Below are 13,817 nucleotides of genomic sequence, written 5' to 3' on the forward strand. Positions count from 1 at the left end.
AATTATCAAATGATGATAATAATTTACTGATAATATTTTGTAAGCAATGTTGTTTTTAATTTAGATCATTAAATTAAAATACGATAATCCATGTTTTAGAAGTTCTTCATTATCAAAATAATTTTTTCTCCAAATCAGCATTAATGTCTAATCTTAAGTCTCCAAATATTATGTCAAATGCATTCATTCATTTACTAGTTCTTCATCATATATATATATATATAAATATATTTGAAAAGTAATAAACTTTATTGAAACGAATGAAACTATGCGGAGCTCATGGACACACGAAAGTATACAAGATGAAACACCTAATTACATTCTAGAAAGCTGAAAAGAAAATAAGAACTCATGAACACTCTCTCCCTTTAATACATGCATATATATATATATATATATGTTCGTATATAGAGGACAAGGAGTGCTTTTACTACTTCAGCAAAGAATGTGAGGCTTGGTGATGGGCCTTACGCAAGTGAGATCCCATAAAAAATTTCCACGTCGATAACGTAATCAAATTTTAATGCCACATTAACAAGAAATTCAATTATCGTCGATGGATAAAAACCTATTAGGGACATGGGGTGCAAAGCAATGTTTGGAGTACAACATATTCTACTGCAAGAGAATTACAACCTGATGGAGCTGCACATTTCTTAAATCAATCATCTTTTTCTTTACTAAAATCCCTCTTGAGAAGTGCTATCTATCCAGAGATTTTACAAAAGCAGGCTTAGAATATGATATGGTTTAATGCAATAAGTTAGAACTACTTTACAAAATAAAAAATTATCTACAATCAGATGTATCATATCAAGTCATGTCGGTTTGTAAATTTGATTTTATAAAATCTCTGTCTAGACCAAACATTTCTCATTATAGTTATGAGAACCTGCATAATATGTTAGTCATTACTCTCAAGTTAGAAACAAATACAGGATGAAAGCATTTCTAAAGACAAGTTTATGAGCCAACAATCTTTCTTAAGCTGAAGTTATAGGCAAAGACGCCACTCACCTTTTGAAGACTCTGGAATCTATTTCTACTCTGGCATTATCTTCAACAAGTAATTAACCTGTGTCCAAGGCTCCACTAACTTCAGCAGCAAAACAGAAATGGCTTACAACTTACAAGCTATCAGGACGTGTCATGAATGCTAAATATCGTCTTTATTTGATCAAGACGAGTACCATCCCACGTTTTAATTCCAGATGGGCTGCTTGGAATTTGATTCCTTTGAAAAGATGGGGATCTTGAAATCCCGTTTCTTTGGCTATGTAGTCTAAGGTTGTTTCGAACGAAAACAAGATCCTCCACTCTTTCCACTTCTAACCTGTTGGCTGTTCTTCGACATGGGAAATCATTATCTTGCCATATCTCTTCACACATTCCAACACTTGAAACCTGACTCAGAACTTTCACGGCTAGTGTCTGTAAGTGGGGAGTTTCGAAACCAAAGTTCTCCCACCAAGCAACTGGATCCATCTTATCTCTACAATCCACAGCATCTTCTTCTCCTAGTGATCCTTCTAGTCGCCAGTAAGAGCTAAGCTGCTCTCTGAGAACTCGTCTCGCAGTAGCTTCACGCTCATATCTTTCTAGAGTGGCTTTCCAACCACGCATTACAGTTCTATCCCTTGTTTGACCTTTACCAAAATATTTAGGATTAAGTATGTAACCAGCAGCATGAAGAGGAGAAAATAATACATCCCATCTGTTCTCTATCAATTCCTCCAACACATTCGAGACACTATCGATTCTCTGGCTTCTCACAGCTTCAAGAGCCTGAACCTGGCAATCATAAAGATCACCCATCACAGATCGATCAGTATTAAGCGTAGCAAGGAAGCTTAAAAAAGGCTCGCATAACTGCAAGAATAAATTAGCCCTGCTCCAAAAATCATCACTACTAATTGCAGCTTCAATACTTGCAATGTCCTCTGGAATACAAAGCTTCCATTGCTTCCAGTCTTCACCAGCAACTATTTCTTGAAGTGTTTGCTTTAGCTGAAAAATCCTCTGGACAATGCCATAGGATGGTACAAACTTGGTAGAAAGCAGGTCAGAACTCCCTTCCAAGTTTTGAATCAAAATAACTGAAGAAGAGCGTTGATATGCCATGATGCATTGCTCGGTTTCCTTAGCACACACTACAACAGATTTAACCCACTCCAATTCAGCTATTTCTTCCATCAGCATGCAGATAGAGTGTGATGCACACGGAGACCAGAAAATGTGAGGGAACTTTGACAATATAAGGGATTCAGAAGATTTACAGGCTGGGCCCAGATGTGAGATTATCTGAACAACATTTGTGGGCCCAACTTCTATAATTGCATCAGTAAGGGCACCAGGGAACACATTATCATCATTCGCATCTATATCTACCGCTTTCAGAAAGGCAAGTCCCCTTGGACTACAGACATATATATCAATGTGGAGGCAACCCAATGAGCTATCTGAGCGGCTGACACACAGCATTGTGCATCCTGTGTGAGGCCAGGACTCCCTAACTAGAGCCAAAGATTTTTCGATCCTTCCTTTTTCTTTACTTAAATAAGAATCACAAAGTTCATCTCTTGTTGGAGGTTCATACCCAGGGCCAAAGGCAGCAATGGCTTTTGCCATTTCAAGAAAGTAAGGTGAGTTCACAACTTTGATATTAAAACCATCAGCATAGAAAAATCTTGCTACAATATCATCAACATCTTCTTTGGTGACACTGCTAAGACTTGGTCGTGAAGTCCGAATGCGCTTGCCAGGCGTTCCAGAAGTCTTTTCCTTTTTTCGTGCAAGGCGCTCTTCCTCCATGATCTGAAATGCTTCTCTCAAAGACCTGTCTATTGCTGGACAGCTTTTGACCCCAACGCCAGCGAACCCAAGAAGGTGAGCTCTAACACGGGAATAAGATCCGTTGTATCGTAGATTACAGTGATTGCATTTCCACCTTTTTGTACCAGTTCCCTTGTCAAACCCACCGAACACACTGACATGTTTCCATCCCCACTTATCAGATTCGGATGGCATAATTTGAACCAAGAAAACTGCATACCACCTCACTAGGTTAAAAATCGGGAACAAAATGAGCAAGTTATAATAGAACACCAAGGTGGAATTTTCTAATTTGATCCTCCTATTAAATCCTATGCTCAGATCACCAACTTTGCAATATATCTAATCGAGCAAATTCTTAGAACTTCCTATAATAACAAACAACATGGCAGATAACCATAGCCATGAAGGGGTTCTGGTCCCTACCATTTGTTAAAGATAGTCTGTATCAGTTTCATTTTACATAGAAATGAATGTGAAATCCAAAAATCAATGGACGTTTATAGGAGACCATAAAAGGTTATAAAAACTGGGGTAGGTCATCTCTACAGTTGGACAAAACAGCTCTAGAAACCCGCTATAAAACATGGATATACTTTTCTTGATCTTGGGATTCCTCAAAACTTGGTTTTTAATGGTTTTCATATAATTGAATGTATATAGATCAAGCAGCATAAAACATTGTTGCTCTTAAAGTAATCATCCTGAATACAGTGCTGAATATCATTTGCTCACTCTGTCTATATAATCTCGTAGTCTAATTACAACTATATGGCTTCTAACTAGAACTTGAGATCTAAGTGCAAGATGTGCAAGACAACTGCACAAAGAGAATTCTTATTTTTAATTTTAATAAATTTTATCTTATTTTTGTTTTTGAAGATGAGCAGTTTCCCTTAAAGATGGCATTATAAGGTTCAACTCAGTTTAAGAAACTCTAAGAACGAAATGAAAATGATCAGATCCAATAGAAGCAAACCAATGGAATCCAAGAAACAATGGCCTAAACAATGAAATCCGGGAAACATTCTGAAAATGCCTAAAAATCTTGTTCTGGTTTGTGTACCCCAATTTATATCCTAACAAGCCTATAAACAATGACATTTCGTGCTTCTGGATTTTAAGTTTAAACAAACACATTTGAGCAAAGGAATTGGGTAGCTAGTCGATCATGATCCTCGTATTGGTTGTCATAATCTGCAACTTTCGTGATGTCCAAGAAACATTATACAGAAGAACTTCTACTCTCACCCTTCTCATTGTTTCTTGATTTTATTATGCTGCTAATTCCTGGATTTTTTTTTTTTCAATAAATGAGCAGAAATAAGCTTTCATACTTCTATGAAAAATTCATTCGTTTCTTAGAAGCAATGGTCTTGTATGCTCTCTAGTTGAAGCCAAGTATAAGAACTGTACTCCATAAAAGAATTATGTCATATTGTCTGCTTGGTAAGTACAACTCAAACCAATTCACCAAGGGCCCAGTTCAAGTTACTGAATTGCACAGTTTAGCTCTAGTCAAAAGCCATATTCTTCCTTGCATCCCAGGAAATCATATCTTTTATCATAACCTTGAGCCAAATCGAATTTGATGCTTTTATTCTCTTCAACCTACATTCATAGCTCATAAGTATTAGTAGTACACGGCTAAACCATCTTAGAACACTCTTCCCCGACCTCAACAATGGCAACTTTAACAAAATTATTTGCAATGGAACTTGTACCTTTGTTGTCAATCATCCATCTTAACGTCCCCAATTCTGATCTGCTTTCTCAACGCAGTTATATCTTAACTACCCAAAATTATAAATCGCAAAGCACAGTTTGCATCCTAAAAAATGTTCGCTCAACCACAAAAGTAGCCTGCAAAAGCCTCCTCTATTCCATCTACCTACCCGACCCTCATTTTGGATGCAAAACCAACCCCAACATCTTTAAGAGTAAAAGCTATCTCCTTCCTTCCCCTTTAGTTTAGCACTTTCACCCCCGCATTTGGTCTTTGCAAAATAAGGAAAAAACAAAATAAATTACTCACAAAAAAAACGTCTAAGATATCAGCTATTCACATCTATTATTGTTTCCAAAGGGAACTTAAATATTTCGGCTTTTCTTGCCAAACCCACCTCATTGACCTCAACTCGCCACTTCTTAGCAAACCCTTTATTCTTTCTCTATCTTTATCAGACTTGATATAATGCATTCCTTTGCCCTATTCACCTATATTATATGTTGAAAAAAAAACAGAGCAAAAGCACGAAATCATCAAACACAAAACCTTGATATATCATGCATTGATAGCAAACTGTGCAGTGTTTGCAAATATTAGTTTGAACTTCAATATGAACAAAGAGAGAGGAAAGACTGATCTTTTTACCTAGTGTCGGATCGTATTTATGGAAACCTGCGTTTCTTTTGTTGGGGTTTCTGAGGATGTTTTTTTTTTTTTCCTGTTTTCTGATGAAACTCGAAACACTGTTTAGGGAGAGGCGATGGGATGGGGCGATGCCGTTTCTTGAGCATCCGTTTCTTTTTGCCCTTTCCGTGTTTGAGGGAATGTTTGTTTGCACGATTGTAATATACCCGACCGGGGATGGGACAATTGCGAACCAGATATGGTGTGGTTCCGAGTATGCTTGCACCCGAGCCAGAATAGTAGTTCATTTTTACACCTAGTCATGTAGGATTTGTTTCATTGTTTTGATTTGAGATTTTACCTTGTTTTGTTGGAATGAAATGAAACCCAAAATCACCACATAATTTGATTTTAATATATTTTTAATAAAATTATATTCATAAAAATAATATAATTAATTTTAAATTTCAAAGTCTCTTCATAAGATCCTATCAACATATTCTAAATGTTATCAAATGATTGACAAGTAAAAACTAATGAATTCATTTTAATGTAATGTTGCATATATAACTCTATTTTTCTACTTACCATAAGGGTGGTGGCTTAATAGATTCATCCTAGACTAATAGTATTAATCACTTGAAGATTCATTAAAGTTCTTAGGCCCCATTTGGTTGTAAAACTCAGCTGCGATCAACTCAAAGCTTAACATCCAAATATCTAACTCTCAAATTACTAAACTTATCTTAACTTAAAACCTCCTTACACATGAGACCCACAACTTTTTTCAACTCAACATATCTTTATACATGAGACTTACAACATTTTTCAATTTCTCATTAATAATACTAAACTCATTTTAACATCTTAACATATCTAAACTCATTTTAGATGGGCTCCACATAACTCATTCCACCTACTCTACTCATTACTATTCATAAAGAATTCAATTCAACTCAACATTCAAACGCAGATGGAGTACTGAGTCAAACCCAACTTGAGGGAGTACTATGACTTTTTGCCATCTAAACCTTCTTGTCCATTCTAAAAAAATAAGTGTGAAATTACCATATGTTTAAAAAATTTAAGCAAATGGAAAAAATATATTTTAGTAATTTATATTATATCTTAACACTTTCATCACGTGTGCAACTCCGGTTACTCCCTCTTACCCTTATTACACGTTAAAAAGAAAAAAAAAATCATTTTGTATACTTTTTTTAATAGGAGAAAAGCTATTAATTAGTTGAGTTCATATTTCCTTCCTTATCTTATCTTTTATGTTTCCATAGGTTTCTTGAATCTTTATCATCAATCTTGGTTCTTTTTTCTTTCATTAGGATTAAGCGATCAAGAAAAGAATCTTTTGGACTTACATTAATAGATTTATTCGTAGTTGATTATGCATGTCTTGTGGGCCTGGGGATGTAATCAAAAGAAGAGTGTTTTGTTGTCCAATGGCCAATGGATTTGATTTGATCATTACCTCAACTAGTTGATGGGGCTTTAATGTCATCAATAATGAATTACAATATTAATCAATAAATAAATTTTAAAAAAATCATAAATATTACTATGATGATCATTCGGTTCAAATTCATGGTTGATGGTATTTCAAAATCAAGGTATACCATATCATATGAGATGACATGAACACTTATAATTTCTATGAACGTACTGCATACTTGCCATTTGCACGTAGGGTCATAGACATAAAATGGTTTTATGAAAAAGATTCCAGCATACTTTCTCGATTGCACTCTTATCTCAGTTAGATGAGGAGTCATTATCCATCAATTTTAGATATTTGTTTAAAAAACGTGAGTGTACTAATGCGCGAGACTCTTTACATAAATGGGATAAAGTAGGGTGGGATGAATCTTAGAAAATTTGAGAATGAGAAATTAAGGTCTAATTTGGATAGTGAAATTATCTCAACTCATCTCATATCATATCATATAATTATTACAATTTTTTCAAACTTTCAAACAAAATCTAATAAATAATTTGATTTTTTCCAAATTTTATGACAACTTATGATGATCAAACTACATAGTTTAGACGGTGTGTAAGACTCACGAACTAGTCCGATACAGTTCTTTTGGTCTCATCATGAGCTATCAACCGACTCAAGACTCAATCCCATGTCCTATAGGTGATAGATTTGTAATGGAAATGGTTCAAAAATAATTGCAGAGAAAACAAAGGAGGCAGAGTCTGTTTATAAAGGCAATATCAACGTCTTCTCCTTTCCATTATCTTGTAAGATATATATATACAACGAAAATGAATTAAACAATAAAAATAAAATAAAGAATACAAGGTGGCAAACACAAATAACAGAAGTATATTCCATCCCATTCTATTATTTTGGTGGTGGCTCTCCTGTAACCAATTTGTCAAAGTGAATGGGAGGTTGAATGTGAGGAGCTACATGAGTGGCTGCATGAGATAATTCCAATACCCTCCCGCAAAATGGAGAGTAAACATTGATTACTCCCATCTTAGACAGGAGTCGAGTAAACGCAGGAGATTGCAATGGCTTAGTGAGTAGGTCTGCAACTTGAGAATGTGAAGCACATGAACTGTTCGGACTTGTCCCTCAGTCACTTTGTCTTGGACTAGACGGCAATCTAGTTCAATGTGTTCCGTCCGTTCATGAAAAATGGGATTCGCAGCTATATGAATGGGGTGTTAAATTGTCACAAAACAGTGTGCCAGGTCCAGAAATATTAACATGCAAATCGGAAAGAAGGTAACGTAGCCAAGTCAGCTTGCATACCACAGATGCTATCGACCTGTACTCAGATTCTGCAGACGATCTAGAGACGGTAGTTTGTTTTTTTGATTTCCATGAAACTAGGGATTTTCCTATGAATACATAGAATCTGGTAGTTGACAGTCTTGTATCTGGGCAATCCACCAAACTTGCATCTAAATAAGCTGTGAGATTTAATTGTGAATCAACAGGAAAAAATAGTCCCTGACCTGGTGTCCCTTTCAAATATCGTAGAACCTTGAGAATTGCATTGTAGTTAGGAATCCTCGGTGTCTCCATAAACTGACTTAATAAGTGCACATTATGGGTGAAATTTGGTCTTGTGTGCGTGAGATATAGAAGTTTGCCGACAAGTTGACGATACAGTGTAGGATCATTGAAGATGTCACCCTCGTCCCTTTTGAGTTTGAGATTTGGCTCCATGGGCAATAGAGATGGCTTGGAGGCTAGCATACCTGTTTCGGCCAATATGTCAAGCGCGTATTTGTGCTAGCATAGTTGAATTCCTTTCTTTGTATGACCAACTTCCATCCCAAGGAAGTATTTAAGACTCCCAAGGTCTTTGATTATGAATTTAGACTCCAAAAACTGCTTCACCGTGGCATTTGATGATGCATCAGAACTCAATAAGACGATGTCGTCTACGTAGACCAATAATGTCGTGAATGAGGTGGAGGTTGTCTTGGTGAATAGGTTGTAATCGGCCTTGGATTGTACAAAGCCAAATTCAATGAGAGAGGCAGTAAGCTTCGCATTCCATTGCCATGAAGTTTGTCGTAAACCATAGATACTTTTCTTCAATCGGCAGACTTTGTTTGTCTTGGCAGCAGGATGTCCAGGGGGGTCGCATGTAGATTTCTTCGTTGAGCTCGCCGTAGAGGAAGGTGTTGTTTACGTCGAGTTGTTGGAGTTCCCATCCTTTGTTGGTTGCGATGGCAAGGAGACACTGAATGGAGACAATCTTTGCTACTGGAGAGAAAGTATCATGGAAATCGATACCCTCATGCTGTGTGAAGCCCTTTGCGACCAATCGAGCTTTAGCTCTTTCGATGGTTCCGTCGGCCCGAAACTTGTATTTGTATATCCATTTATAGTCAATTGCTTTCTTGGAAGGAGGTAATTCCACAAAAGATCATGTCTCATTGAGCTCAAGAGCAATAAGTTCTAGCTTCATTGCCTCGCACCAAACAGGTTCTTTGATGGCTTGGGTATAATAGGTTGGTTCAGTTCGGGAAGAAATAGAGGCAGTGAAAGCTTTGAATTGAGGGGAAAGTAAATGATAAGAAATGAAGTTAGATAGAGGAAAACAAACTTGTGAATGCTGAAAGAAGCCGGTCAACTGAGATGAGGACTGAGTCAAGTTGGATGCAGTGATGTGAGGGCAATGAAAATCACGTAGGTAAGCTGGTACATGTCTAGTTCGAGTTAAGCGTCGTGGAGTTGGGTTGATGAGGTTTGGGTTAGCAGGTGGGCTTGGGTTATTGGGTGAGTTTGAGTTATTGGATATATGTACATCTGAGTAAAGAGGCTGTGTAGAGGCAGGAAGTGGTGCAGTATGAGAGGGAGAGGGCTATATGTAAGGAGGAACAGGTTAGGTGGAGTCTGTATCTATGTGGAGGGGTTGTGAATCGAGAAGAATGGTGTTGAGTGGGATTGGATGTGGTAGGAATGGTTTTGAGGGGAAAGGTATCCTCGTGAAAAACGACATCACGAGAAGTGAAAATCTTATAGGTGTTTAAATTAAGGAGTTTGTAGCCTTTTATGCCATGGGGGTAGCTTAAGAATAAACATCGGCGGGCACGAGGATCAAACTTAGACCGAGTTTGGGAAAGAGTTGAAGCAAAACATAGGGACCCGAAAACATATAGGTGAAAGTATGAGGGTTTTTTGTTGTATAAAACCTCAAAAGGTGATTTGTAGTTGAGAATGAGAGTTGGAGTTCAGTTAATCAAATAAGTTGCTGTTAAAACAAAATCATTCCAATATTTTGTAGGAAGACCGAACTGAAATTTAGTGCTCTTGCGATATTTAAAATATGTTGATGTTTCGACTACTTCAAATTATCTTAATTTTGGAAGCAAATTGGTTGTTAATGAGGGAACAAAAATTTTGGAGACAGGGGTGTGCTTTAGCTTTGGATTTTAAAAGATAGAGCTAAGTACATCTAGTAAATTAATCAACTATAGTTAAAAAATACTTGGAGCCATCGTATGCTTGAATAGAATTGGGACCCCATATATCAACTGAGATAAGATCAAAAGAGTTCATGACATTGTTTTCTGATTGTGGAAAGGGTAGTCTGTGACGCCCCCAAATTTCGTTTGGGATCGGACGGACATTTGAAGCGTCGAGACATGCAACACAAGGTTACCTGCCCCCGTTCATGACATATAAGATGCAATGTTCCTAATATGCATTTAACATTATGCAATATTCGCAGCGGATAATTTTTTTTTTTTTAGTAATACTATGCACCAAATTGAAAATATCTCAAATGCTTAAAACATATTTCATACATAAAGACCCATTGAACAACTAAGATCACAACACTAGTCTAAAATGGTTATGATCCAAAAAGTACTAGAGATGCAACTCCATCGTACAAGTAGTAATTTACGTTAACTACTATATTAACATTGACGTCGTACCGTCGCTTAGTCAACTGTGTCATGGACATGATATGAAACTTGACTTATCATGAACTTGTTCTGAAACTTGACTTAACATGAACGTGATATGAAACTTGACTTATCATGAACTTGTTCTGAAACTTGACTTAACATGAAAAATACATACTCCACAGTTGTTGTGGCCCCATGTATTCTACACAAACTTGACTTAACATGAAAAATACATACTCCACAGTTGTTGTGGCCTCATGTATTCTACGTGTAAATACATACTCCACAGTTGTTGTGGCCCCATGTATTATACGAAAACTTATTCTTTAACTGCTTAAATACATACTCCACAGTTGTTGTGGTCCCATGTATTCTACGTGTCACAATTGCTGTGTCTCACGTAGTGTATGCGTCACAATTACTGTGACCCCATACATAAGTAATTAAGATGAAACGTGACTGGAATACGAAAGGACTGAAGCCCTGACATAATATAACGTGACTTGAACATAACTTGAAATACATGACCAACTTGAGATAGAAACATTTCGTAACATGGCATAACATATAATAGACAACATATTTAACATGACATACTTGCAACAGTGAATATTACATGACTTGACATACATGTAATAGATAGCATACTTAGCATGACGTACTTGTAATGTACAGTAATACATCACAGAATATATTATGTAACAGATAAAAATTGATGACAGAATAAATTCTGTATAATAGACAATTACGTGATAACTTAGCATGGCATGGCATATATGATTACATACATAAATACACTGTAGTTCTTTTACTTAGCACACATACACAGTAGACTGCTAGTAAGTTAAAAGCTAACTTACCTCGATCTCCGCGTTTCTTATAAAACTTCAAGCACGATCATTAGGAACTGTAATTAGTGATTCTAAAAGTTAGCACTAAATCACACATAACTTGAATATGAAAAATACTAACTTAAAGAGTAAAATTTCCATTTTACTCTCTACATGTAGGAAAATGACCGTTTTACCCATAACTTAAGGATTTTGCATACTAACTCCAAAAGTCACCAAAATTTACATGCCTCATGTAAATTTTATCCTTAATTCAAATATAAATTTATAAAAATTTAAAACTAATCACAACTATTAAAAACTCTATAGGGCTGAAATTCTCATATGCTATTTCCATTGATTTTTGTTTTCTAACTTGTTTTGATCAACCTTTTGATCTATGACTTATAAATATGTGATCTTCAAACCAAACCATCACATGGTTTAAAAAGATGTCCTAAAACATATATAAGCTTCTAATTCAAGATCACATGGTTAGAAATTAATCAAAACATAAATTTAGCCAAGAACATCCACACTTTGGTTTATCTGAATATCTCTTTGCATAAAATTTCATATCTTTGAAACTAACATCAAATATCTTCAAAATAATAATATAACATATATATAAGATGTTTAGGATCCTCCAATAAAATTATCAAAGTCATTAGAATAGGTTTAGACCACCAAAGAGTTAAACTTTCTCAAAACAGAAACTGTTTTTCTTCTTCCAGTTTCTAAGTTTCTAAATCTAAGAAAATCTTTCATCAAAACCTTTAATCATGTAAAAATACTCAACCAATAGTCATATATACATGTTAACAATACTCCATAAAAATTTCAAACCAATATCTATCCATTAGCTTGGTCAAAAACTCCAAATTATAACATATTCTCCAGTTTATCTTCCAGAATGACCTTTCTATAGTTTACATAATATTTGACTAACCAAATTATCTTCAAATAGGACAAATAAGATATCCATGTAAACTAGACTAAAAAAAGAACAACTTATATGAAGGAAACTTTATGATAAAACACTTACAAAAGCTTCGAAATGGGCGTGCAAAAGAACTCCTAAAAGCTATCTGAGAGAAAGTGTTTGATATTCTTTTAAAGGAACGTGTAAATGAAGATAAGTTCGTGGGTGATGGCTGGAGATACTTATGGACGAGATAAGGAAGATGATAAGGCTGGAGTGAGAGTTAAGTGTAGGACTCTCTTACCCGAAATGAGAGTTAAGTGTATGACTCTTTTACCCGAAGTGAGAGTGGAGTGTAGGACTCTCTTACCTAATAATATCTACAAAAATCAACTCAAGATATTTTTACCCAATAATATCCACGAAATTAGCTTAAAATATTTTTATCCAATAATATCCACAAAATTAGCTTAAAATATTTTTATCCAATAATATCTACAGTTTTGAACAGACATTTCGCCCGAAATTACGAAAAAGTATTATTGCGCCATAAGACCTTAAATAACCCTCCGAGTCTAATGGCACACACCATAATACATTTTGACACTTCTAGCCATCTCCAATAATAAAAAACACACTATAGTAAATAATAATACTAACTATGTAGGTAGACAAAAACCTATATGATTAATGGATTCGTGAAAGCTTATAGAGTCTTCACGAGGTTCTTAAAGTCAATAGAAATTCCACAATTGAATTTCTAGCGGGCTGTTACAATCTTCCCTCCTAAAAAAAAGATTTCGTCCTCGAAATCGAAGTAAGTAAGAAATAACAAGTTAAGGAATATGTATTGCTTACCAACCTGCTGTCTATCCCGTATATATCTACTTTTGAGATTATGCCATTTTTTTTTTTTAACTCTTTTACTTTAACCAACAATTATATTATACTTCTTTCCACAAGGTTGGCCAAGTTGTATCGACATACTCTCCAAACCTAAAACTTCAAGTAAATAATCTTCTGAAACTCTACTTTAGAAAAACATAGGCGATATACTTTAAGTGTTCTTGTAAATACCATAGTTAGTAGAGAATTCATCAAAATTAAGCCGATAACCTCTCTCTCTCTCTGTTGTTTTTTTTTTGGCTCTCTGTTTTAGATCAGACAACTCTGATCCGCATGATTTTTATAGGTCTTCTGTAGTTGTCAGGCGCCGCATAGCTATGACACTACTTTGCTCTTCTGTAGTTGTCAGGCGCCGCATAGCTATGACATTACTTTGTTCTTCTGTAGTTGTCAGGCACCGCAGTTATGATACTACATTGCTCTTGTCTCTTGTAGAGAAATGCTTCACGAGAGATGATTCGTCATAATTTTCTCTATAAAAGAACTATTCAGTTCATCTTCTTTCGCATCTCATCTTCTTCACTTTTCTGAAATTAGTCTGCATTCTTACTCTGTAATCTCTTTCTGCTTACTC

At 35.6% G+C, this 13,817-nt stretch overlaps 2 protein-coding genes across 8 annotated transcripts; both read right to left on the reverse strand.

Moving 5' to 3' along the window:
• Window positions 1-652: 652 nt before the first annotated feature.
• On the reverse strand, window positions 653-5,360 carry LOC122294927. Of its 7 annotated transcripts, XM_043103920.1 has the most exons (4): window positions 5,207-5,356; window positions 4,956-5,049; window positions 4,557-4,829; window positions 653-4,443 (listed from the first exon to the last, which is right to left on the reverse strand). In XM_043103920.1, exon 4 carries the CDS (start codon window positions 3,025-3,027, stop codon window positions 1,138-1,140), a length of 1,890 nt encoding a protein of 629 aa, XP_042959854.1. In that variant the 5' UTR covers window positions 3,028-4,443; window positions 4,557-4,829; window positions 4,956-5,049; window positions 5,207-5,356; the 3' UTR covers window positions 653-1,137. The 7 variants fall into 7 exon arrangements, with proteins under 7 accessions (XP_042959854.1, XP_042959850.1, XP_042959853.1 ...); XM_043103916.1 differs by lacking the exon at window positions 4,557-4,829 and having other exon boundaries at window positions 653-2,986; window positions 5,207-5,358; XM_043103919.1 differs by lacking the exon at window positions 4,557-4,829 and having other exon boundaries at window positions 653-3,044.
• Window positions 5,361-7,841: 2,481 nt separating this feature from the next.
• Window positions 7,842-8,387, reverse strand: LOC122293737 (uncharacterized mitochondrial protein AtMg00810-like). Its single transcript, XM_043102227.1, has one exon. The coding sequence runs from the start codon at window positions 8,385-8,387 to the stop codon at window positions 7,842-7,844; it is 546 nt and encodes a 181-aa protein (XP_042958161.1).
• Window positions 8,388-13,817: the final 5,430 nt, after the last annotated feature.

The sequence above is a fragment of the Carya illinoinensis genome, chromosome 14 (genome assembly GCF_018687715.1).
Source record: "Carya illinoinensis cultivar Pawnee chromosome 14, C.illinoinensisPawnee_v1, whole genome shotgun sequence".
NCBI classification, from domain to species: Eukaryota; Viridiplantae; Streptophyta; class Magnoliopsida; order Fagales; family Juglandaceae; genus Carya; species Carya illinoinensis.